Genomic DNA, 22,713 nt, shown 5'->3' on the forward strand with positions numbered 1-22,713 from the left:
CTTTCCCATGTTCAATAAGGCTTATCTAAGGTAGATGTTAACGCTATTTAAAAGTGAGGAAATGTTGCCAAGTTTTGATGTCTCAAATTGTTAGGTTCGTGATATAAAGTGTATATCTTTTATGTGCTTTCTAAGTCGTTAAACAAATCTAGTTGAAGGAAATTTTTCACGGAAAGATGTTATGAGGAATCAGATTTATTGGTCATTGAAGATCCAGCTTGTGAAAGTTAAGAAGACTAACCTTTACAACATGGAATTGAGCTACTAATCTGATGACGAAAAGAGTGAACGTCTTCGCGGTTGCATCACGAAAGAGAGGTCTTGTGCCTCTTTCGAATCTGTAACCGAAGAAAAATTTGCCAATCCTCTCGTGAATATTCGAAGCATGTGAGAGGATCTTGGCCTCACTGAATGTCTAACACTGCAGAATATTGGCATGTTGGGTGCCAAGATTTCCTACTTGTAATGAATACATAAAGAATGTCTTACATTTTTATAAGGTTGCTAACCTTTTTCTTTGTAGGCCTTGGCAATCTACCATGTGACTGGTATACAACTTTCATGGGGCAGCTACTATAACGGTCAATTCCGTCAGTAGCATGCAAATACGATTGGCTGTCGAAATCATGGCCGAGGTCGAATTGCTAGTCTGCTATATGAAGCAGGAGACACCCTTTCAAACAGTTTTATCAGATTCTTTCATAATGCGTACTATAAAAAAAAAAAAAAAAAAAGAGAGAGAGAGACAGAAGATGGAAGGTTTATAGTGGCATACAAAGTCTTTCAGGCATCAAGAAAATGCATTTTCTACAGTAGGCCTTTAGAATCATATAAATCTAAGTGATATGTACCCACACCTAAAATGAAAATTAAAGGGTCATGAATTCTTCGGGCATGCAGAAAATTCATTTTCTAGATCAGGCTTTTACAATCATACAGAATTTACGTGACATGCCCTCAGCTACGTGACTGAAGCATTTGTATCTGTAATCAGATAAAGAGGACAAAATTACGGGAACAAGACTTTGCAGGAGAATTGAAACGCTCTAGGACGAAAGGACACAGGTGGTTTCCAGGGTGGTTGTTCAGGGTTGTTGGTGAACGCGTCCATATATCTCAGTGGCCTTCCGCCGATGGTTGGACGAACAAATAGTGACAATACACGACATACAGTGTCGAAACACTTCGAAATTTGTCGCTGCTTAGAAATGCCGGAACTGGGAAAGGTTTTTCAAAAAATCTATCTCTTATCATCTGGCTAATGCCTACCTCGTGGTGATTCTCAATGCACGATGACCGGTCGCCATGATAATTATTATAAACTCTTATGTATCTAGGGCTAGGGTATAACCTCTGCAGTATTAGCACTGCTCCTCCGGAGGGCCCTGTCATTTACCCAGCATTCCCATTCCCAGGTAACCATTCGAAACCAGGACCTTCTGTTTACAACTTACAAGTCTGGTGTCATTTCTCGTACTAGTATTCCACATATCTCCCCTGTTACATATGATCATTTGAACAATTTGAATCTTGGACAGAAGGCACTGTCCGACTTCCATTGAATTCAGCAAACTTTACTTAGTTGCACCACATTAGTAGAAAGCAAGACCAGGAAATAATTGGCGGTAGCTTCGGAGCAATTTCTCAACGAGAAATATTTGACACCTCTATATAAAACAGTGATACGACTTCGCGCGTATCGGTCACTGTCAGTTGACAGGGCAGTAATTACATCTGTTGGTTCATTTGTGGGTGTTTCCTTTTCTATTATAGACGGAACAAAATAACATAATTTACTGTATTCATTCATATTAAACAATACTCGGATATGTTTGGTAAAGCATTTCTGCAAAAAATAAAAAAATAAAAAAAACAGCAAAAGAAACTATAAACATGAATGTGGGAAGGATTAGGGTATTTCCTTCCCTGGACTTTCATATATACGTCGCACTACCCTGTAAGATGATGCATCTTCATGGAAAAATGTTTCCAAGGCGTCCATTTACTGGAAGCAATTGATTGACGTACCTCAGCTGTTTTCATTTCCAACATACGTTAAAGTGCTACCCCATCTCGGTGGCGTAGCGAATCAGTGGCGATGTTGGCGTTTAGTACTCATATGGTGCGAAGTGATCATACTCGTAATCCACAGGTTCGAATTCGCCTTCGATGCCAGCACCATCCTCAAATTGCCACCAAGTACTCTCGTCGACGTACTCTAAGCCTTCGTACCCGATGTCTTCGTACCCTACGTCTTCGTATTCATAATCTTGCTGTAGCATGGCGACGTCCTCGTCGTAATCATGGAAGCCATCATCAACGACATAACTTTCATTGTATTGATAGTCTTCATCGCTGGAGTCCCTGTTTGGAGAGAGGAAATGACTCATCAATTTTTTTTCTTTTTTCTTCCCTTGGCGTCATGTTGCACCTCACTTTCTATTAAAACGCCCACCTGCGTTTTATCTATCCTTTTACTTTTTTACACAGACTAAAAAAAAAAAAAAAGGTAAAAACTTGGTGACCACAAATGATATATTTCATAACGTGAACGTTACTAAATAAGATTATGAAAACTTTGAAACTACAATCAGTTTGTATCCCATCAAAGTAAAAACCGGAAAGCCTGTAAGTCATCAACAGAGTATGGATAAAATTTGGATGTTGCTGCCATTTGCGGGGATTTACATCCAGGGTCCTATATAACAATATCTCTCAGTAAGCATTACGTTATGTTTATCTATATCGATAGTATGTTGATATAATTTTATCACTTTCACATGGACATCAATAAAACGCGCATGTGGTGTTAGACTTAGAAAGAATAACGTTGCGTTCTGGAATCCACATCGCATTGTTTGATTACAAACATTTGACCTACGGACTTTCTTTAATCAACCCATCCGCAAGAATCCAAACTTTCTCGTTGTTAAGATCATATCAACTTAGGCTAAAGATTATCATTAAAGTTTCTGGAATATCCCACAAGCATCTTCACTTTATTTTTGTAGAAACACTGCTTTTCTTTCTTTTGAGCGTTATACCATGAACACAATAACACAGTATGTATGTAGGCCCTAATTCTGGTAGATTATGATCCAAGTCTATTTTGAATTCCTAAGACACTATGAACGAACACAGCTGACGTTGGTATAGTTTGTCGTGTATTGGCGCTCAATTCGGTGTGTGTGTGTGTGTGGGAGAGAGAGAGAGAGAGAGAGAGCTGTATTGCTACACTTTGAAATCATGAGAGAGTTGGCTTACTTTTCTTCACTCAAATCTGAACACTCCTTGTATTCCACCTGGCCCATGCACAGAGAGCACATGTTATTGATCTCGTCAATGCACTCCAAACAGTATACGGCTGCAAAACGGAATACAGAGAAGATCTAATCTGATACAAAATCACTGTTAATCTACATGAGTCCTAAACTTCAAACGCGATAACTGCAGATCCTGCTTGAAAAAAAAGAAAAGAAAAACAACCTGATATCATATATTTATCAGAACTAATTTTACAGTAAAATTGGGATTTCAAATGTGTTTCCGATGACAGTTTTATTCTTTGCATGTTTTGAGAGGGTAAAGTAAATGTTTCTGTTACAATAGACATTTTTTTCTATATATTTTGTCTGGATTTGTGCATATTTGATTGAATTAAACTGTTCTGTCAGTTTTTTCTTCAGCATTGGATAAAGATTCCATTTTTATAGGATTTAGATGATAATTGCTGCAGGAGAATACCCCAGGACTCGATGGGCTAAAGATGTTACCATCAAACTAGTTTACATTTTGCTTCAATGTCTTATTTATGTGACGTGGATTGTTGTGACTGGGTATCATCAAAATGTCGAGTCTTTCCTTTTTCTAGCCTTTGTACCTACCTTTGCAGTCTGGCGAACTACAGTCTCTGAAATGATCATAATCACTCGGTGCCCCCGGGAGCCCACATTCAAGACAAAACTTCCTACGGTAACCACAGCAACCCAGCAGGAAGCGACATATTCCCGAGCTGCGGTGGAATAGATGAGGATGGTTATTTATCAAGTAGAAAAAGGTAAATGTACCGAGTATTTCACTGGCCAGGTCAATTCAAAATCGTTTGCATTACATTTTGTGACTTGAACTTCTTTACTTCATACTTGTATACTTTGTACTATGTATCGCCTTCTGTTCGATGAAAGTAAAGTTATTAAATCATGGCTGTAAAAAATCTTGACCAAAAAAAAAAAAAAAAAATGTTCACCTTGCACTTGGATAATGGCTGGAATATCTAAAACAAGACAATTCCAACCTTTTTCCACTTTCTTTTAAAGTCTTCGATCTTTACCTGAACTGCTGCGTGAAGTGCCTTTGACGAAGTCTTCTTATATGCCTCTAAGTAATCATATTAGCGAGGTGACATTAAACATTTTAGCATAATAAGATTATTATAAATTTCATTATGTGGCATATCTCGGTGTGAATGAAACGGCTTTCTGTGATTAGATTGGCAGTGGATGACTACGAATTAGTTAATTACGTAAGTTCAAGTTTGTTTTATCACGTCAACATAATTACACAGGCGCACAACGTGAATAAAAGTAAAGAAATGTCAGCATAAATCATCTAAAAGCAGGGTACATAAGCTCCATATCATCACACATCCACGCTCAATCCCTCCACAAATCCTCCCACACGCAATGATACCCAAAACACACGAGACCATGTCCGATCTATGTTGACCATGTTAACATCTATCTCGCATTTTCTGTTCAAAGTGTCGATGTAGCGTATAGGCAGGCTACAATGTAGTCATTATATAATTAGTAGGTGTAGTTTAAGTCGAAGCCATGATTTAAATTTAGTCAATCAACTAAAACAAATCCAATGACTTCATGGCAACGACAGTGACAATTTCATTTTTCTCATTTCACTTTACAATGCATAGGTGACCATAAACACTTAACATTACTATACACTTTCGAGAGAGAATGCGTAATATATCAAGAACCTTCTAAATATTAGGATGTCATGATACTCATCATCATTGTACAGCAGAAGAGAGAAAAAAGAGTTTGTAGCAAATAAATAAATTGAATGATTTTTTAGAAATGCGCACCAACCTGCTCCTGCAAAAATGTCTACCAATGCAGGTGAGTTTGAGAACACATTAGATTGGATCTATAATGGAAAAATACAGGCATGAGCAAATGATACATTACATACATGTTTCTTGCACATGCGCGTGATACCTCGAGTTCTCTGTTGGATGTCTCTGCGTTAACATGTATGATCTGTCAAACGCTTTTCGCAGAGGAAATTTGCATAGTTAATAATCTACACTACATTCATACGTCCTTATTGAATTCGGACCTTTATGCGTATTCTCGACAGTAACCCGAGAGTTCAGTCTAAAGAGCAGGTTTCCCAAATAATATATTGAAAAGAGCTTTGTACGACCTCGTACTACTCAACCGTATTCATCTTGTCTGGAAAGAAAACAATCCGATCGCAAGCAAAGCAGGATTATCTTTTATCGGTCAAGTATACAGATGTACGACACTGATCTAGCTTCGACACCGTACAAAACGCATGCACGAATACACGCGACACAAAAACATCGTTAGATGTAATAAATCGTCAGATGAAGGCCTATGCCTATGTGTAGTAGCATAAATCCATTTGAAAATGCAAATACATATTGTGAGAGTGTGTTTTTTCCCGAGAATTGAATTTATGATTAATCCCGGAGTTGAACACCTAATGGTACTATAGATAATAGGCCTACTTTTGATGATATGAAGTAGGCATACATTCCTTTTCTTTGTTGGTAAGATTTTGTCCTACGTGTTACATGTAAAGTTTTGCGAGGTGGTCTTATTGTGATGTTTGCCTCCAGAAGTAGCAATACCTGAAGAAAATGTGCACTGTATGAATTCCCACCTTTTTAACTTCTACAAAGTATCGATTATTGATTATTAAGTATCATCGTTGCTACAATCATAACCAATATTTATGTTATTATCATCACGACACAGTGAGCTGGCTGCAGCGGCTTGGTGATACTGCATAGCCGTCTCAAACGAAAGAAGCAGAAGATAATCACAATCATTCATCATGTTTTCGTTTATTACTCTCATTCTCTCCGCGATGATAGAGGATACCACACCTTGCCGCCAGCCTGCCCCTTATGCCAATATCCTCCTGGTGTTTCGCGGGGCCTTCCTTGTTGAATCGCATCCGCAGCGCATCCAGGAAACTCCCTCGCCGCCGCATGATGTGTGTATAGAGCCACACCACGCGCTGCCTCTCTCTGGAAGGGTAGAAGAAGGCCGCCACCACCCGGCGCAGCCGCCGTCCGTAGGACTCGGTCAGCACGAGCAGCAGACAAAGTCCAAACACAGCACCTTTGGCCATATTATTTCATTGACACAAAGTGAATATTATCATGACACAAAGCGACGAATTTGCAATATATTTGAAATGCATTTTCATGAATTGAGGGCGAAGACAATGTTTCGAGGTTGCATGAAAGGGTAGCCTCTAATTGTCTCTGTCTTTGAAGATTTCTCTCTCGATCCACATTTCAGACTTTCTCTCTCTCTTTCGTTCTCTTTGTCTCTCTGACATATGTGTAGATCATATACACAAGTAGATATACAAGTGTAATATTAGTAAACAGAGTGCAATCTAAAATTTACTATGCCACATAATATGTCACATAAAACAACGCAGCTATCTAGTGCCGAAAATATGCCATCAGAAAGTTTTATCTATCTATCGTTGTTTTCTCTATTCCCTTCAATTTCACAGGTTTGGCAGGATTTTGATGCCATTTGGCTATTCATCTTCATGAAAGATCCCTTGTTATTTGGGATATATTTTCCCATGGTCTCTAGTATTTCTTTTTCTTTATTGTTGTTGTTCAATTTTTGTTTTTCATGTTAATTCGTATACAGGTACTATTACTATCAATTTTTGCCTGATGTCTTCATCTCTTGATCTTTACTGGTTTATCATGTAGCAAAACCATGATCCCTAACACCTGTACGCCTGCCATCATAAGCGTGACCTTTGATCCCCCTCATGGAAGCATGATCAGTTTTGTGTATAAATGATAACCTAGGAACAGCTGATGTTTTGTTGATTTAATAGGGGGCGTGCTCTCGGGAACTCGGTCACCATGTTACTCATGTCTATTTTTAGTGCAATGAATGCACCAATGGAGTGTGACGATCTGACAGCGGCTCACGCAGCTTGTTTGCATAGTCTGCAGCGGTTGTGCTGACACAGTCATAAACAACTACAAGAAGTAAATTCTTACTACTCTTTTTAATTCATTCATGAATACAGCATCTAATGTTCGTAAAGAAGCCGTTGATACGAATGATTTTCAATTCAGATGACTCTAATAGTTCTTGCATGCAGAAAAAAATGTGGAAAATAGCTGAGGTAAGAAAATAGGACAAAACCTTGAGATACCGACTGCAAGTCGCTCTATAGACATTGTAAGCGCAGATGCAAGCGTTAAACATTCCGAACAAGAATTAAATCATACATCCTCACCTATTTGATAGTAGGTAAATACATCGGGAGCATTTGGGTTTGGTAGACACTTTGTGGTATCTATGGTGATGTTTGCGTGAGAAGCTGGGTCGAGAGTGGCCGTCAAGACGCGGTAGACATCGGCCAGGAGACCCTCCCCCTGCACCTTTAGGTGAATACTGCCAGGAACTGCGGATGGACCATAGAAAGTGATGGATAGGTGGACAGGTATGACAGATGAATTGGAGAAAAGACAGACACGATAGGTATAAATACACGCGAACTTTCAACGAGACAGCAGATAAAAATCATACTGGATTTAAAAACCCCGCTAAGATTTTTCAAATTCAAGAATTTCTTCCGTCGAGATGTTTTCATTGCAACTGATTGACAAATTGCCCTACATCGACGTAAATAAGCAATGAATTGATCAGTGTTTTAGTAGTAGCCATGATAAAAAATCATGGGCGTACATACTCGAGCAGGATTCGAACCTACGGCCTCCTGATCACCGGACAGGCGTCATCTCCAATAGACCACCGAGCTTTCGCCCGAAAGCAAGTGTTGGTTCTAATCCTTATAGCATGCAGCGGGTACTGCTTTGTTATTCAAATTCAAGAATTTCTTCCGTCGAGATGTTTTCATTGCAACTGATTGACAAATTGCCCTACATCGACGTAAATAAGCACTGAATTGATCAGTGTTTTAGTAGTAGCCATGGCTACTACTAAAACACTGATCAATTCAGTGCTTATTTACGTCGATGTATGGCAATTTGTCAATCACCCGCTAAGACTATTTACAAAAATATCATGTCCTCCTTTCCAATTCTCTTATTCAGGTAGCGCTGCTTTCCGCTTTCCATTGATATGTCAATAAACAGTACAGGGAACACAAACAATCGTCTAGAAATACGTATTTTGAACTCAAACAAACACTTTAAAAAAAAAAACAACAACAATACAGCTCACATCTCCTCATAGCCCACCTTCTTGTTTAACAGTGAGCTCCACTTTCTTCCGGACTACGTAGAGAAACGAAAAGGCGCACACGTCACCGAAAATGACAAGCGAGGCGTACCCAGCCTGGTAGAACCACATCAAGAGACCAAGGACCATCTTGCGATGCTCCTTCTTCGCCAGCCGAAGAGAAACTGTACAAATAATGATGAAAACTTCTCGATTAATCAGAGCTTATTTTTAAAATCCTTCAAAGAAGAACTTTGACCACGGAGATGACCATGACAAAGGCAGTTACCTAAAATGATAGTGTACGTGAAATTTTTGAATGACATTAAAAAAAGACATTAAAAACAAACACCTGTTTAAAAGTCGGTAAATCGTCCAATGTCTTCTGTGCGCAATCGCTTTGATCACGTAACTGCGTCATATTATTTAGTTATATCGGCGTCATACTCATTTTGTTTTTGTCGTTTATCTAACAAAACTTAAGGAATATTTCCGTCAGGCCTTTTGTATTCTGTACAAAGGAATTTAGGAATGATTGTGTAAGAGAATTTTAAAACTGATCAAAGACAATTTTGTGCACCACGTGAGCTGTAATAGACGATCCACTAAAATCAGTTTGTAAACTTTATCCAAATTCACCGAAATTGTTGTCGATATGGTTGTTGTATTCTATGTTTCTCTCAGTTGTTGCTTTTCCTGACTGTCACTTGTCTTGAAAACATCAACAAAATGTAATTATAGGTGCACGAAGACCGATGACAATGGAAACTGCATTTACATGGTTTGACGTAGGACCTTGCTTCCCGATCGCTTAGCGGTAGCACCGTGAACTTATTTTTCGCTCTTCTCTTCTCTTCCAGTCGGACGAACTGGTCCGTGATGTAGACATTGTCAAACTTGTCTTTGACCAAGTATTTGGTGCGGTAAGACATCGCTCTGAAACAAATAAATTACGGAAATAAAATTACACTTTTCTTAAGTTGTTGTTCCCATCAAAAAATCATTTGATTTAACAGCCGTCGTAGGGAGACTCTGATGAGAGACGTCAGGCCAAGGGTAATTTGTACCTGCTCTTCCGCATCAAAGTGATTTTAATATTTTTTTTTTAAATTACCTGTACCGAAACAGGTAAAGACATGAAATTCGTTGTATCTTTCATTGTTATTCTTATTGCTTAATTTTGATGGAAGAAACTTTCTCTGATATAAAACGACGTATAGACTAAGACATAAAATGGGTAAATCTTCTATTTCTCTTATTTCAGCAACCCTCATTCATTCATTCAAGTCACCTTGGTCGTCATGTTGAATTTCACAGGAAACAAAGCTGAGTTTTAACTTCCGGCTTACTTGTAAAACAGAAAGACCACAGTAAAAGAGAGCGTGTAACTAATCCAGGAGAGAACAGCGCGAAACGTTGACGTCCTCTCCCCTATCTCTTTGATGATGGCGTCCTTGATATCCTCCGGCGTCTTGGAGAAATTCCGATTCAGCGTGAAGTCGTGAGTGAACTCGAAATCGACGTAGAATTGTTTCTCGAGCTCGTCAACGGCGACTGAAAAACCTATATCATGCATCGAAAACGATGTCGGACAATGTCACTGAAATTTCTCTAAACTACAAGCTTCGTGGCATACAATTTTCACTTTCCTCCATATACAACCAGAGACAATTGCGGCTTCATGCACACTCATGCATTTGTTCAAGCGGGGGTATATAAATCTTACGTCATTATTAACTCGTTTCTGACGACATTGAAATTTCAGTAGATTTTGTACCGCAAAGAGCTGCTGTGTAAATGCACACCCGCTTTATACCACGTTCTTCGACAATCCCGTCAGTTGTCATGAATTTTCATTGTGATACGACCAACTCCCTCTATGGAGAACATGTGCCATATGACTTGCTCTTGGAGCAAGATCATGACATATTTAAAACAAACAAACAAACAAACAAAAACAAAGACAAAAGCAAAAGACAAAAATTCCTAAACTACCCCCCTCAAAAAAAAAAAAAAAACAGCAGCAACAACAACACCGTGATGACATGCCACGTAAAACCCGACAAAGAATTCTATTTCCAAGAATTTCTATTCTAATTCAAAAGGAAAATTGGCAGGAAAACTTGAATACTCGTGACATTACATTCAAAAATTACATGTCGGTTTAAAAGGCCACTATAGATGGCACTTGTAGGCCTTTATGCAAAGGACACTCAGCAGCTTACCCCTGGTTGCTTGCGACACAATAAATGTGACTGCCGCCGGTGCGAAACAAAGAAGTTTTCCCACTGCAATAGAGACCGAGATAGTGGCGGTGACAGCACAAGCTCCTGCGCAATACTTCATATATGCATTTTTCATTTTCACTAAATTCGTGATCAACTGCAGTATCTTCACGAAATAAATATGAAACGCATTTACAAGTCTACATAGTTCCACCTTATTCAGTCGATACGCTTGCAGCAAAATAATAGGGATTGTAATTAATAAACGCTGAGTTTAATCCGTATGCATCCATTTATGGATGTACAAATGTATCTATTCATTTTGTATCATTGTCGTCATTATTGTTATTATCAAAGTATCATTATTCTTCGGGAGGACAGCAACATATAGACACCCCCCCCCCCAATACTATTCCAAACCATCGACCAAGGAGACAATACATACTGCGCAATCTCTATTTCTTCGAGACATTTTCGTCTTACGGTAAGAAGGTTCGTATCAGCTCATATCGACCGCCTCTGCCTTCCCAGAAAGTATCATTGAACACAATGAAGTTGGTCAATGACGAATGGTCTCCTTTTTCCTATTCTTCTTCTTCCCTTATTTTCTTCTTCTTCAGGTAACTGTAGAAAATATTACCCTTCTCAGCATGACTCAACGTTTAGATCACGCAATATATGCCGACGATCCTGCTTGCGGCCCCGTAGCCATACAGTTACAAAATTGAAAGTATGCTATGACCGTAATAATGTGACCCGGGGCCCGTTTCATAAAACTTGTTATCAGTGGCAACTGTCACATTTCTATGACAAATTTTCTCTCAGCCAATCAGATGCAAGGATTTCAGTAGCTTGTCACATCTACGACAACTTGTCACTGATGACAAGTTTTCCGAAACGGGCCCCTGATTGCATAATTATGATGTCAATGACATTATGAGATGTTAGTCCAAATGGGGTTAATGCTGGTAGACTTACTTCCGGCAACCTCACACAGCCTGCTCGCCAGATTGACAATGTTGCAGAGGAATCCCAACCTCTTTTTGCGACATTTTTGCTCCCCCTCGTAGAACTTGTCGTAGCATGTGTCAACGGGCTTCCCCATCGTCTCATTGCATTTGTCCACCATGCCGTCCAGCCAGTCAAAGAAGGCCTGAATCGCATCACCTGTCATGATGACCGATGTGTGGAAAGTATGTTTTCTGATCTCCGCCTTTCACTTAAATGGCACGGCACTGACATCTTCTCGAGAACATTGAGCAGAAAAGATATCTTAACTCTAAACACGCATCAGATAACGTTAAATATTGATTCTACAATGAAATTTTGTTATTGCTGTGCTTTTGTTGAGGATAAAAGCACGCCTGGCCAATGACAAGTGATAATGCTTGAAAAAAAAACAACAACAAATAAACAAACGGATAAACCGTCCATCCTAATCAGAGTTTTGATGATGATGATTCAACAAAAGAGCATAAAACTCTCCTTTATTTCTTCCAACGTTTACAATATATACAATTTAAAAAAAAAAGATGAAATACAACATAATTGGTGAATTTTCAAATTGAGTAGAATGAATTTTGATTTCTTTTTTTAATATACAGCAATTGACGTAGACTTCATGAATTACTTAGATAATTCAGACGTGAGAGATCTATTCACTTCAGAAATGACAATGTCAACAACGGATCATTTAGCAACAGCCTTTCAATTGTCAAATTTCAGATTGTCAATTTACATAATCTGACCTATGGCTTTGACAGCATTCACTAGGGCCATGAAGGCATCGTGTGCTCGGGCTACGATATTCTTCACGGTATCGATCATGTCCTCAATATCTTTGATGATTCCTGCAGAGAATAGATATATGTAAATTAAGTGATCACTAAAGATGTGTAAGGGCGGTTGTTGAAATGGCAATGGTTACAATGAAGAAGAATACTAGTGATAAGTGTACTTACAACATGACAGCAGTGATACCATTAATCTGTAGCAGCAATAACACTGGCAATGCAGTCATTAACACACACAAAAAAAGTATCATACTAAATCTTACAGAAAAATTCTTACAAAATTTTGTGGATAATCGAAAATGTAAGTAGAGCAGGTATTACAGCTGTCAAAATGTACTACGTGGAATCATTATAGGCCTAATGATAATAAGATGGCTATGATATTATCAGTATTAAATACTGATACTATTATTATTGCCACTTAACTGTATTAATGGTAATGATAATAAGACATACATTAATTACAATGATCAATAATGATAATAATCATAGCAACAACAGTTGACATAGAAAGGAATGGTTCCTTTTGGGTGTCTACTATCGTTGAAACGAGGACAATCTAGAATTGCGTCCGAATTAAACTGCACCGCGATATATCTGGCGACAAATAGCTTATAGCTTAGAGACTTGTAAAACAATCAAACATATAATTGTTTGTTTGTGTATTTGTTTGTTTGCTTTTTCGATTCCATCTCACCGGAGAGAGGCGCTGTGATGATTTCAAAGATGGTCGAAGACTGGTTCATGGCCAGCGCAGTGCCACAGGCCTGGCTGCGACTGGCCGCGTCCATGTTGTACGTCATGTTGGCCAGTGGTCCCCCGAGAAGAAGGATGTATCCATAGGCCATCAAAATGTTTCTTCCCTGCCCTATTACCGAGACAAATACATTGGAAAGACGACTCAGCTCATTGCTTAAACTTATTCTAACGAGAAGCGAGAAATTCAAACAACAGAACTGTAAGATATCTGAATGATTATTTCATGTAGATAGAATACAGAAGTATCGGTCATTATTAGACAATGTGATGAACTTTCCTTTTGTTCCGTGCATATCGCAAAGTTGACAGAAAATGGTATTTTTCTCACCAATACAGCAATTGCAACGCCATCTTTCGCAGTCGTCCTTGATAAACAGTTGTAACACTAAAGGAATTCAACGAAGGGGATGTGATCTACTGTTAGATTTATGTGACGAGGAAAAAACAAAACAAAACACAAAAGGAAATCTATGAAAGTTTGAGTGCATTTCAGTGCAAACAGAGTCATTTGGTCATACCATCTTCATCCCATGTAATTTGCATGAAACGATGAACAATACTACGGTTCAAGGAATACCATGAGAAACTGTAGTATTCCCTTTGTTTTGTACTATTCCCTAAGTATCTATTTTTGTTTGTTAACCTCCCTCCCCCCCCCCCCCCCGCATAATAATTGTCGGTAAAATCAGGAAAACCTGAAGAAGACATGATGCATATGTATATATATAAAGGGAAAAAAAGAAAGAGAGGGGGGGGGGGAGAGGAAAGTGCGGTAGAGAGGGAGGAGTTCCTAAAAGGAAGCGCTACGAGAGCTCTAGAAGGCCTTATGAGCAGATGTCATATCTTTAGCAGAGGCGGTTTCTTTTTCTAGTTAGAAATATCTTGAATGCACATCATCACACGCTCACATAAAAAAAAAAAAAAAAACCGCTCCAACTAAATATGTAACGTCCCCCGAGGACACGGGGGAGTAAATTCGACACTCGCGAGGTGTGACGTCGCAGGCATACATGTAGCCTATACGTGATGGGAGCAGGAGGTGAGTTTTCGTCTCACCTCTCAGATTGGAGGAAGAGACGAACCTGTAAAGAACTGGGGCAACATCAGCATGATGATACAACGGAGGCGCCTGGAGAAGGCCAGTCCGAAGCAGAAGATGAAGCCGACGACGGACGTGGTGGTGACGGCTCGCTTCCAGCCGTAGCCGATGACGAAGATGAAGATGACGAAGAAGACGAAAGCCAGCAGGCAGCCGGTGAGGAAGCCACACACGTTTTTGGCCAAGGTGTTCGAGTACGACCCGGGAACACACATCCACTTCCAACAACACTAAATGGTTATTTAGGATGAAAGGGAAGAGCAGAGAAGACGCGGGATAGGGATGAGGTATGAGAAATGATATAAGATGAGAAGTAGAGAAGTAAGCATAAAGCTAACAAAAATAAAGGAACTATGAGAAGTAACACAAAGACCACAAGAAAAAAAAGCATATGGAAAATGAAAATGGGAAAATGAGAGGATAAAAAACCTCCCAAAATACCGTTGATAAAAGGGAAGTAAATGGAAAAGAAAACAAGAAAACAACTTTAGGTACAAAAAAAAAATCGAGAGAAAAAAAAAAACGACAAATGGTGATCGCATAATGCAATGAAGAAAGAAGTGAGTATTGACTTGAAAAAAAAAATACCACTTAGTAAAAATTTAGAAAAAAAAAAAAAACTTACTGTCAATAAACTGTCAATAAATGTAAAGACATGACTGCAGCAACAAGAAGGACGATATGGACGAAAAAGAAGAAAAAGAAAAAAATGAAAGAAAAAGGTTGATAAGGTGATGGGGATGCTAACCTTAGCCTCTGCCGGAGTCCTATCTCTAAAAACCTTCCTCAGACATTTACAGAACAACCAGCAGCAACACGTGAGAATCTTCCAGATGAGGCAGACGATGATTTTGATGAGGCCAGGTCGTTCCGCGAACCGGCTCGATGGTGGGCGCTCATCGTCCTCGAAGACTTTGATAGATTTCTTTCTTCTTCTTTTGTCTTTTCCTTTACTAGCTGGATCTCTGTCCTCGCTCTCCCCGTCTGAATCATCACTTGATCCGCCATCCTATATCGGACAGTTAATGTACGAATAACATTTCTTTTGTCAATAAACAGAGTCTTGACGTAAAAATAGTCAGAATCATCGCCCTTTTCAGCATGATTATAGATTGCAGATTCGGGAAGTAAGCTGTAATCTCGAGCATAATCTTGGAATTTCCTTTAGTATGGACTTGGCTTATCGTCCTTTGTCAAATGAAATCTGTAAAGGGGCTAAAGTAGTACATATATATAGAACCTAGTCCTAGACCTATCTCTTAGCTCACTTAGCGGTGAATGTTTGCCGTTGTTTGCAAACGTAACGAATTTTAGCTCAAGAATAACAGTCTACCCAAGGCCAAAGTTTGTTGAATATTAGTAACGTTAGGCAGGCACCCCTATCGCTATTGGGCTTTTTAAACGTTAGGCCTAACTGCGACTATTAAAAACTAACCGTTAAAACCTCTATAGAGTCTACCGGTACACAGCCCAGTCGCTGTAAAAACGCGACACGGCGTCTGGTCGGGCTAAAGGCCCCCTCACACCTGAGCGAACTGCCTGAAATATGACTTGCTATGGCTGGCGAAAGGCATTTTTTGAAAAATCGTTTTCAATGGTAATTGATAGTAAATCATATTTACCCTTCGTGTTTGGGTTCGTACACCTTCTGAACTAACAGTTGCGATTATTCAAATTCGCACGGGATTTTTGAACATGTTTAAAATTTCCCGACGAATTGAAAAATCGTCTGTCATTTGCTTGAATTTACATCTCTTATTTAGTCTGCGGTAATCGTTCGTTTATCATTCGTGTGCTACTGTCACGCATAGTCCCTCATCGCGCTTTTGCCAAGGTGGACCGATCTCGAAAGAACCCTAAACGAAGCAACACGATGACTAAATATGACTTGCGCATAGAAACGAAGATAGTATGACAAACGTATTTTCACTTGCCATCTTCTATGCGAAGGGAAACCAAGATTTACTTTTACTAAATTTGAATACGATGCATACACGAAGGCAAGTCTAAGAGATACTATGACAAACTATGGATTGCGAAGTGATACGAATACGAGCGAATGACCTGACGAAAAAAATTGGCGAATGCTGAGCTGCTCTCTGTGACCAGCCACTCACCACGCTACATAAACATTCCACCCGAAAGTTTCAAAGTTTCTTCAGAAAAATGGAAGATGCAGCCCGCCTCAGAGTCCAGTATTTACTGGCAATGGCTCAGAATGAAGTTATACATCAGCAGCTGAACCTACACCAATTCATCAGAGGCCGCTTCAGATGGAGACGAGGCTTCAGACGACGTCGTGATCTGGAGAAGAACGTGGCTGAACCCTGCCAGAAGGGCTTTTAGAATCTACGACCAGCTGTTGGTTGAGCTCCGAAGAGAAGACCCTTCGACTTTCAAGAAATTTCTCTGCATACCCCCTGAACTCTACGATGAAATCATGGAGAGGGTCAGAGGAAGAATCAGGAGGCAGTACACCTGGTACAGGGAGCCGCTTGAAGAAGGTCTCAAGTTGGCAGCTACTCTCCGTCATCTTGTGTCTGGCACCAAGTACTCCGACATGCAGTAGGCCTATGGTCAGGGAAGTGCGTCAGGCCATATGTGACAAGTATGCACTGATGAAGTCATGACAGCCCCATTCAACCCCTGATGGATGGAGATTGCTGGTGGATTCTACAAGCGGTGGGATTTTCCCTACTGTGTGGCAGCTATTGATGGCAAGCATGTGGCCATCAGAAAGCCTCCTCTGTCTGGCTCGCTATACTACAATTACAAGGGCTTTTTTAGTATAATCCTGTTGGCTATAGTGGACAGTGACTACAAATTTGTCTGGTGCGATGTTGGTGGTAGGTATGATACAATAGGGGAAAGGGGGTAGGTCGAGTCAATTTAGGGGTAGGCCTACGTCAGATTTGTTATCACCTCACCTCCATTGTTACTGTTTCAATATTTATTTTATGCTAAAATAATAGCAATTGGGGCAATTTATCTCAGTTTTTGCTTGATACCCTTTTTCTTCTTCAAGAACGTGCTTTAAGAATAATTAGTAATGTTGGATATTTATTTCACACAAATGATCTTTTGTGTAGAAGGAAAAATCTGAAATTGATTGATTTGTTTCATTATAATGTTGGTATTTTTAAGTATAAATTTTCAATTGATGAGCTTCCTGACATTTTTGCACATATGTTTATAAGAAATAACTCTCTTCATATCTACCCAACTCGTCATCGCACTGAAATCTGGTCGCTTTTATACTCCCCGAGGAGCGCACACCCACGTACGAGAACGCCTGATCTATTCTTTCGTCTTCGTTTCCAATCGCACGCCATATAATAATAATAATAATAATAATAGTGGCTACTTGTATAGCGCACAGGTCCACTTTTCAGTGCTCATGGCGCTTCAAAAATGAAAAAATATCATATATTTACATGCATATACATATTCAAACATTTCAACAAAGAAAATGGTAAACAAAAGCAAATATATACCAAATAAAGAATACAACATATATCAATAAAAAATACAATATCGATCCAATATTAATGACATACAGCAATTACAGTCCTCAGTATGAAAGGAACAGATAAGTTTTAAGTTTGGATTTGAATGACTCTGTAGATGACAGTCCCCTTAACTGAAGAGGTAACTGATTCCACAATTTTGGTCCCATAACGGAAAAAGCACGATCACCATACCCATGTTTTACTCTGGGTGTTTGGAGTAAGAATGCATCTGATGATGAACGTAGCCTTCGTGTCGGATTGTATTTTTGAACAGAATTACTTATGTATATTGGGGAAAAAGAATGAACTGAATGATGTACTAATAACAGAATCTTGAAAATAATCCTTTTTTTCTACAGGTAACTAATGTAAGGAACGGAGAACTGGTGACATGGAATCAAACTTATTAGTAAAAGTTAACAATCGGGCAGCAGAATTTTGCAACCGTTGAAGTTTTGTGACATCTTGTTTTGAAAGATTACACAACAATGAATTCGAAAAATCCGACCGAGAAGAAATCAAAGCAAGAATAAGTATCTCAACTACAGATTTAGACAAATATTTCCTTATGAAACTTAAATTACGCAACTGATATCGAACATTCCGCTGAATATGAGTTACATGACTTCGAAATGACATTTCCTGATCAAATATGATACCTAAATTACGCGCTGTTTTCGACGGAGTAATGCAAGTGCTACCGATGTTGATATGACATGACTGATAATCAACTTTGCTTAACATATGCTTTGATCCCAGTAACAGAAACTCATCATTTAGTTTAAGGCCATTGGATGTAAGCCAAATTTTCAGGTCTTGCAAACATGCTTCGAGTTTTATAAGTAATTATCAAACCATTGCTCATTGTTCGTTCGTCTTATCGGGTCATAGCAACCCTTCGCTCGCCTTCGGCCGCAATTTACTCAAAGAAGTGAACCGAAAAACCGTTATCCTTCGCATGTCATATTTATCCTTCGCTAACCGTTCGTTAATCATATTTGACTTTAGTTTATAATCGGATGATTTGAAGGCAATTTTATTTGAAATCGTTGAATTCGCGCGCATTTCGTACGTTTTTCCCATTCGTCCCCCTTCGTCCCCCTACATTCGCTCAGGTGTGAGGGGGCTTTAATGCAAGTGCTACCGATGTTGATATGACATGACTGATAATCAACTTTGCTTAACATATGCTTTGATCCCAGTAACAGAAACTCATCATGTAAGCCAAATTTTCAGGTCTTGCAAACATGCTTCGAGTTTTATAAGTAATTATCAAACCATTGCTCATTGTTCGTTCGTCTTATCGGGTCATAGCAACCCTTCGCTCGCCTTCGGCCGCAATTTACTCAAAGAAGTGAACCGAAAAACCGTTATCCTTCGCATGTCATATTTATCCTTCGCTAACCGTTCCTTAATCATATTTGACTTTAGTTTATAATCGGATGATTTGAAGGCAATTTTATTTGAAATCGTTGAATTCGCGCGCATTTCGTACGTTTTTCCCATTCGTCCCCCTTCGTCCCCCTACATTCGCTTAGGTGTGAGGGGGCTTTAAACTGCGACCATCCTGACAAGTCCAGACGCGAAGCGTTCGCACAGTTTCAATGGAGCGCCCCGGGGTAGGGTTCAATTCAATTCAATTCAATTCAATCATAAAGTTTAGTTTATTTCCAATCAACGAAAATCAAAACATAGTACAAAGTATAGACCCTACATGTCATGAAATGATATTGTTCAAACATTTGCAACAGATTCATGTAGTATACGAGAAAAATTATATAACATTAACAACATATTTCTACAATAATTAGGAGGAACACTGCATAGAACCCCTCTATATAGAGTCTACTTCGTGGGCGTGCGGAAACTAGGAAAATAAATTCGATTGCCAAACTAGTGTAGTGTGATTGATCGTGAATGACTTGTGTCGAAAAGAGATGAAGGAAGAAGAGCTGCTAGCTGTGATGACGTCATCAAGTTTAAAGTAGATCCGTCAAAATCGGCTCGATTTTCTTTATCGACGATTTACTCGAGTTATCTTGATTTAGAGCAGTTTCCCTCTGAAACCACTCAATTTTCATAAAAATTGTGGTCAACCTACTTTTTGACGGCCGTTCCGTTCCCGGGCTTTTTGGGGGCCCCAGACGACAGGAAAGACGAATTTCAGCCCTTCGGGCTGAAATTCATCTCTAAGGGAGAGCCGCCTCCGGCGGCTCTTATACGCACCAATATGCTAATTTAGCCGGTATTCTGTAATTTCTCCGTATTTAATATAGACATCTAGATTATTTAAGTCATTTGTAGAGATATAGAGATCTACATACGCAGGTCGGGAAAAAAATATAAATAAAGTAGGTTACCTAGACTAGACGCTAGACCCTATCAATGCTAAATGCCTAGACACTGTTCATTGAACCGCGTGTACCGGGAATCCTCGAAGGACAACACACTCGTACACACATTCACTTACCCACACAAGACGCGAGACAGTACCGAGAAGAGAGAAGACGATATCAAGTCTACGAAGAACAAAATAATAAAGACAGGAAAGGAAGAGGAGAGAAGAAAGAAGAGAGGTCTGAATACAGGGGGGCGTTTCGTCAACGAGTTCGTCGGAGGTTTTCACCGACGAATTTGCTATCAGCCAATCAGACGCAAGGATTTACACTGACAACTGTTAAAAGCTAATAAAATCCTTGGTCTGATTGGCTGATAGCAAATTTGTCGGTGAAATCTCCGACGAACTCGTTGATGAAACGCCCCCCAGAACACGCCGAGTGCTGCGACAGCAGGACAGGTGAAAGCTCAAGCATGTAATAAAGCAATTTGAATCATCTAGACTCTAGATGAGCTAGAGAGTAGGTATTTTCTGAATTTGTAGATTTTAAATGTGACAAATTTGGGGGAATCTTTTAAGCTATTATTTCAAAGTCTGGGTCCGGTATAAAGAAATGTATTTTGGCCCTGGGTAGGCCTACGTGCGGTTCTCATTAATGGAAGATGGAATTCATCGGATCGTCGCGTGGGATAGAAACCAACAGTTTGGAGTTAGTTTATCTGCCGTCTAAAACTGTTAGGCCTATTAAACGTTAACGTTAGATCCTACATGACTGTTTCGATGAAATGAGTCGGGAAATAGGGGATATTATGGGATTTTATTGCGTTTGTGGAAGAAAATTTTTAGTCCGGTCCCACAACCTGTCCGGTACCACAACGCTTGGTCTAGACCCTCTAGGCCTGCATGGTGATCCGGCCTTACCATACATATGATCTCCAACCAAACATGCACAAACTTGTACAAAAGTACACTAACCTTAGCGCCAGATGCTTTTACCTGAATTAAATTTACCTGAACTAACGTAAAAAGTGTAGGTCTACATGCCTCCTAAGTCCTAAAACACCTACCAATTTTGTAAAATTTAATAAAATTTACATTTTGTACACAGCTCACAGGCATGGCACACACAGGCAGCAGGACAATATTATCCAGAGTCTTTGATGCTCCTTGATATTATAAAATGCATTCATCATGTTCTATAGGCAATACCAACAGGGCAATACAATTTAAAATTACTTTACAAAACAACTTTTTGAACTACAAATAGTTGTTCCGACGTTCCGTAGACCAAGTGTGTGCTTCTACTAAACTCTAACGTTAGATAGATTGTAGACTTCTACTGGTCTAGATTTTCTAGGTGTCTAACAAAATAGAACTAACGTTAGTAGGCCCTAACGTTAGGGCTAGAGAGTATCCAATCTAACAGTAACACTAACACGAGTTAGATTAAAATCTAATGTTAGAAATGACGCACAGCCTAGATCTAGATCTAACGTTTAATCACAATGATAGACTAATAGGCCCTACTCTACGTTAGTTGGGGCTATCATCTCTTTGATCTAACCGGGCGTTAAAAATAGGTCTAACGTTACTTAACTTACCACCTCGTTGCCTGGCCCCAGTCTCTTTTCAAGTTGACCATGAACCCAGTCTTCGGCAGCAGTTTGAATCTGATCCATAGCATCATCTTTCAGATCTTCCATCATGTCCTCCATTTCCTCCTTGACTTTGTTCTTTATTTTCTTTTTTACTTTCTTCTTGGCTTTCTTCTTCACTTCCTTCTTTGCCTTCTTCTTGGCCTTCTTTTTCGCTTTAGCTTTAACTTTTTTCTTAGCTTGTTTCTTAGCTTTCTTCTTAACTTGTTTCTTAGCTTTCTTCTTAACTTGTTTCTTGGCCTGCTTCTTTGCTGTCTTTTTCGCCTGCTTCTTTGCTGTCTTTTTCGCCTGTTTCTTTACTTGCTTCTTTGCTACCTTTTTCGCCTGCTTCTTCGCCGTTTTCTTCACCGCCTTTTTGCCAGCTTTCTTCGCCGCCTTTTTACCAGCTTTCTTGCCGACAGACTTGCCGGCCTTGCCGGCGACTTTCCCCACAGCCATCATTTTGAAAGCAGTTCTGAAACAAACTCAGCCCATAAACGCACCCCACCACACAGAAGCAAATCAATCGTCTGCTGCTAGCTAGGGATAGACAACACACACGTTTCAAAATGCCGCTTGTTTACTGTCAGCTACAGCTAGCACGTTACCCACCCCCGTACATGGTATAGGCCGTGAGTACTACTGTACTACTAGCTAGCTGTGACGTGAGCGCGCTGGGCTGTTCGACAGAATGCGCACATCGTGTCAATGTTGCGCGCATATTCTGCTAGCACGCACGGTGCACTACCTGCATTGGCAAGTAAGTAGACGCGCTCGCGCGACCATAATAAATACGCGAAAAGAATGCCCATTTTGGTCACTATCATCCTCACTCAGATCAGCAATCTACACGTACAAGGT

At 39.6% G+C, this 22,713-nt stretch overlaps 1 protein-coding gene across 2 annotated transcripts in view; it reads right to left on the minus strand.

Moving 5' to 3' along the window:
* Positions 1-22,489, minus strand: part of LOC140237526 (DC-STAMP domain-containing protein 2-like) — a 116,663-nt gene extending 94,174 nt beyond the window's left edge. The window contains exons 1-15 of one of the 2 annotated variants that reach the window (XR_011901849.1): positions 21,820-22,489; positions 15,120-15,380; positions 14,355-14,601; positions 13,211-13,381; positions 12,469-12,570; positions 11,699-11,887; positions 10,721-10,783; positions 9,845-10,058; positions 9,274-9,431; positions 8,516-8,680; positions 7,549-7,716; positions 6,152-6,389; positions 3,885-4,012; positions 3,265-3,364; positions 2,029-2,364 (exon numbers count right to left, since the gene is read on the minus strand). Coding sequence is in view for 1 of the 2 variants with exons in the window: in XM_072317461.1 (XP_072173562.1) it covers positions 2,109-2,364; positions 3,265-3,364; positions 3,885-4,012; positions 6,152-6,389; positions 7,549-7,716; positions 8,516-8,680; positions 9,274-9,431; positions 9,845-10,058; positions 10,721-10,783; positions 11,699-11,887; positions 12,469-12,570; positions 13,211-13,381; positions 14,355-14,601; positions 15,120-15,380; positions 21,820-22,314 (2,955 nt within the window). In the remaining variant the exon portion in view is untranslated. Of the gene's footprint in view, positions 1-1,961; positions 2,365-3,264; positions 3,365-3,884; positions 4,013-6,151; positions 6,390-7,548; positions 7,717-8,515; positions 8,681-9,273; positions 9,432-9,844; positions 10,059-10,720; positions 10,784-11,698; positions 11,888-12,468; positions 12,571-13,210; positions 13,382-14,354; positions 14,602-15,119; positions 15,381-21,819 lie in introns of those variants that run through there. The other variant, XM_072317461.1, reaches the window with a different exon arrangement.
* Between the last annotated feature and the right edge of the window lie 224 nt (positions 22,490-22,713).

This window comes from Diadema setosum, chromosome 14, assembly GCF_964275005.1.
Source record: "Diadema setosum chromosome 14, eeDiaSeto1, whole genome shotgun sequence".
In the NCBI taxonomy this organism is placed as follows: domain Eukaryota; kingdom Metazoa; phylum Echinodermata; class Echinoidea; order Diadematoida; family Diadematidae; genus Diadema; species Diadema setosum.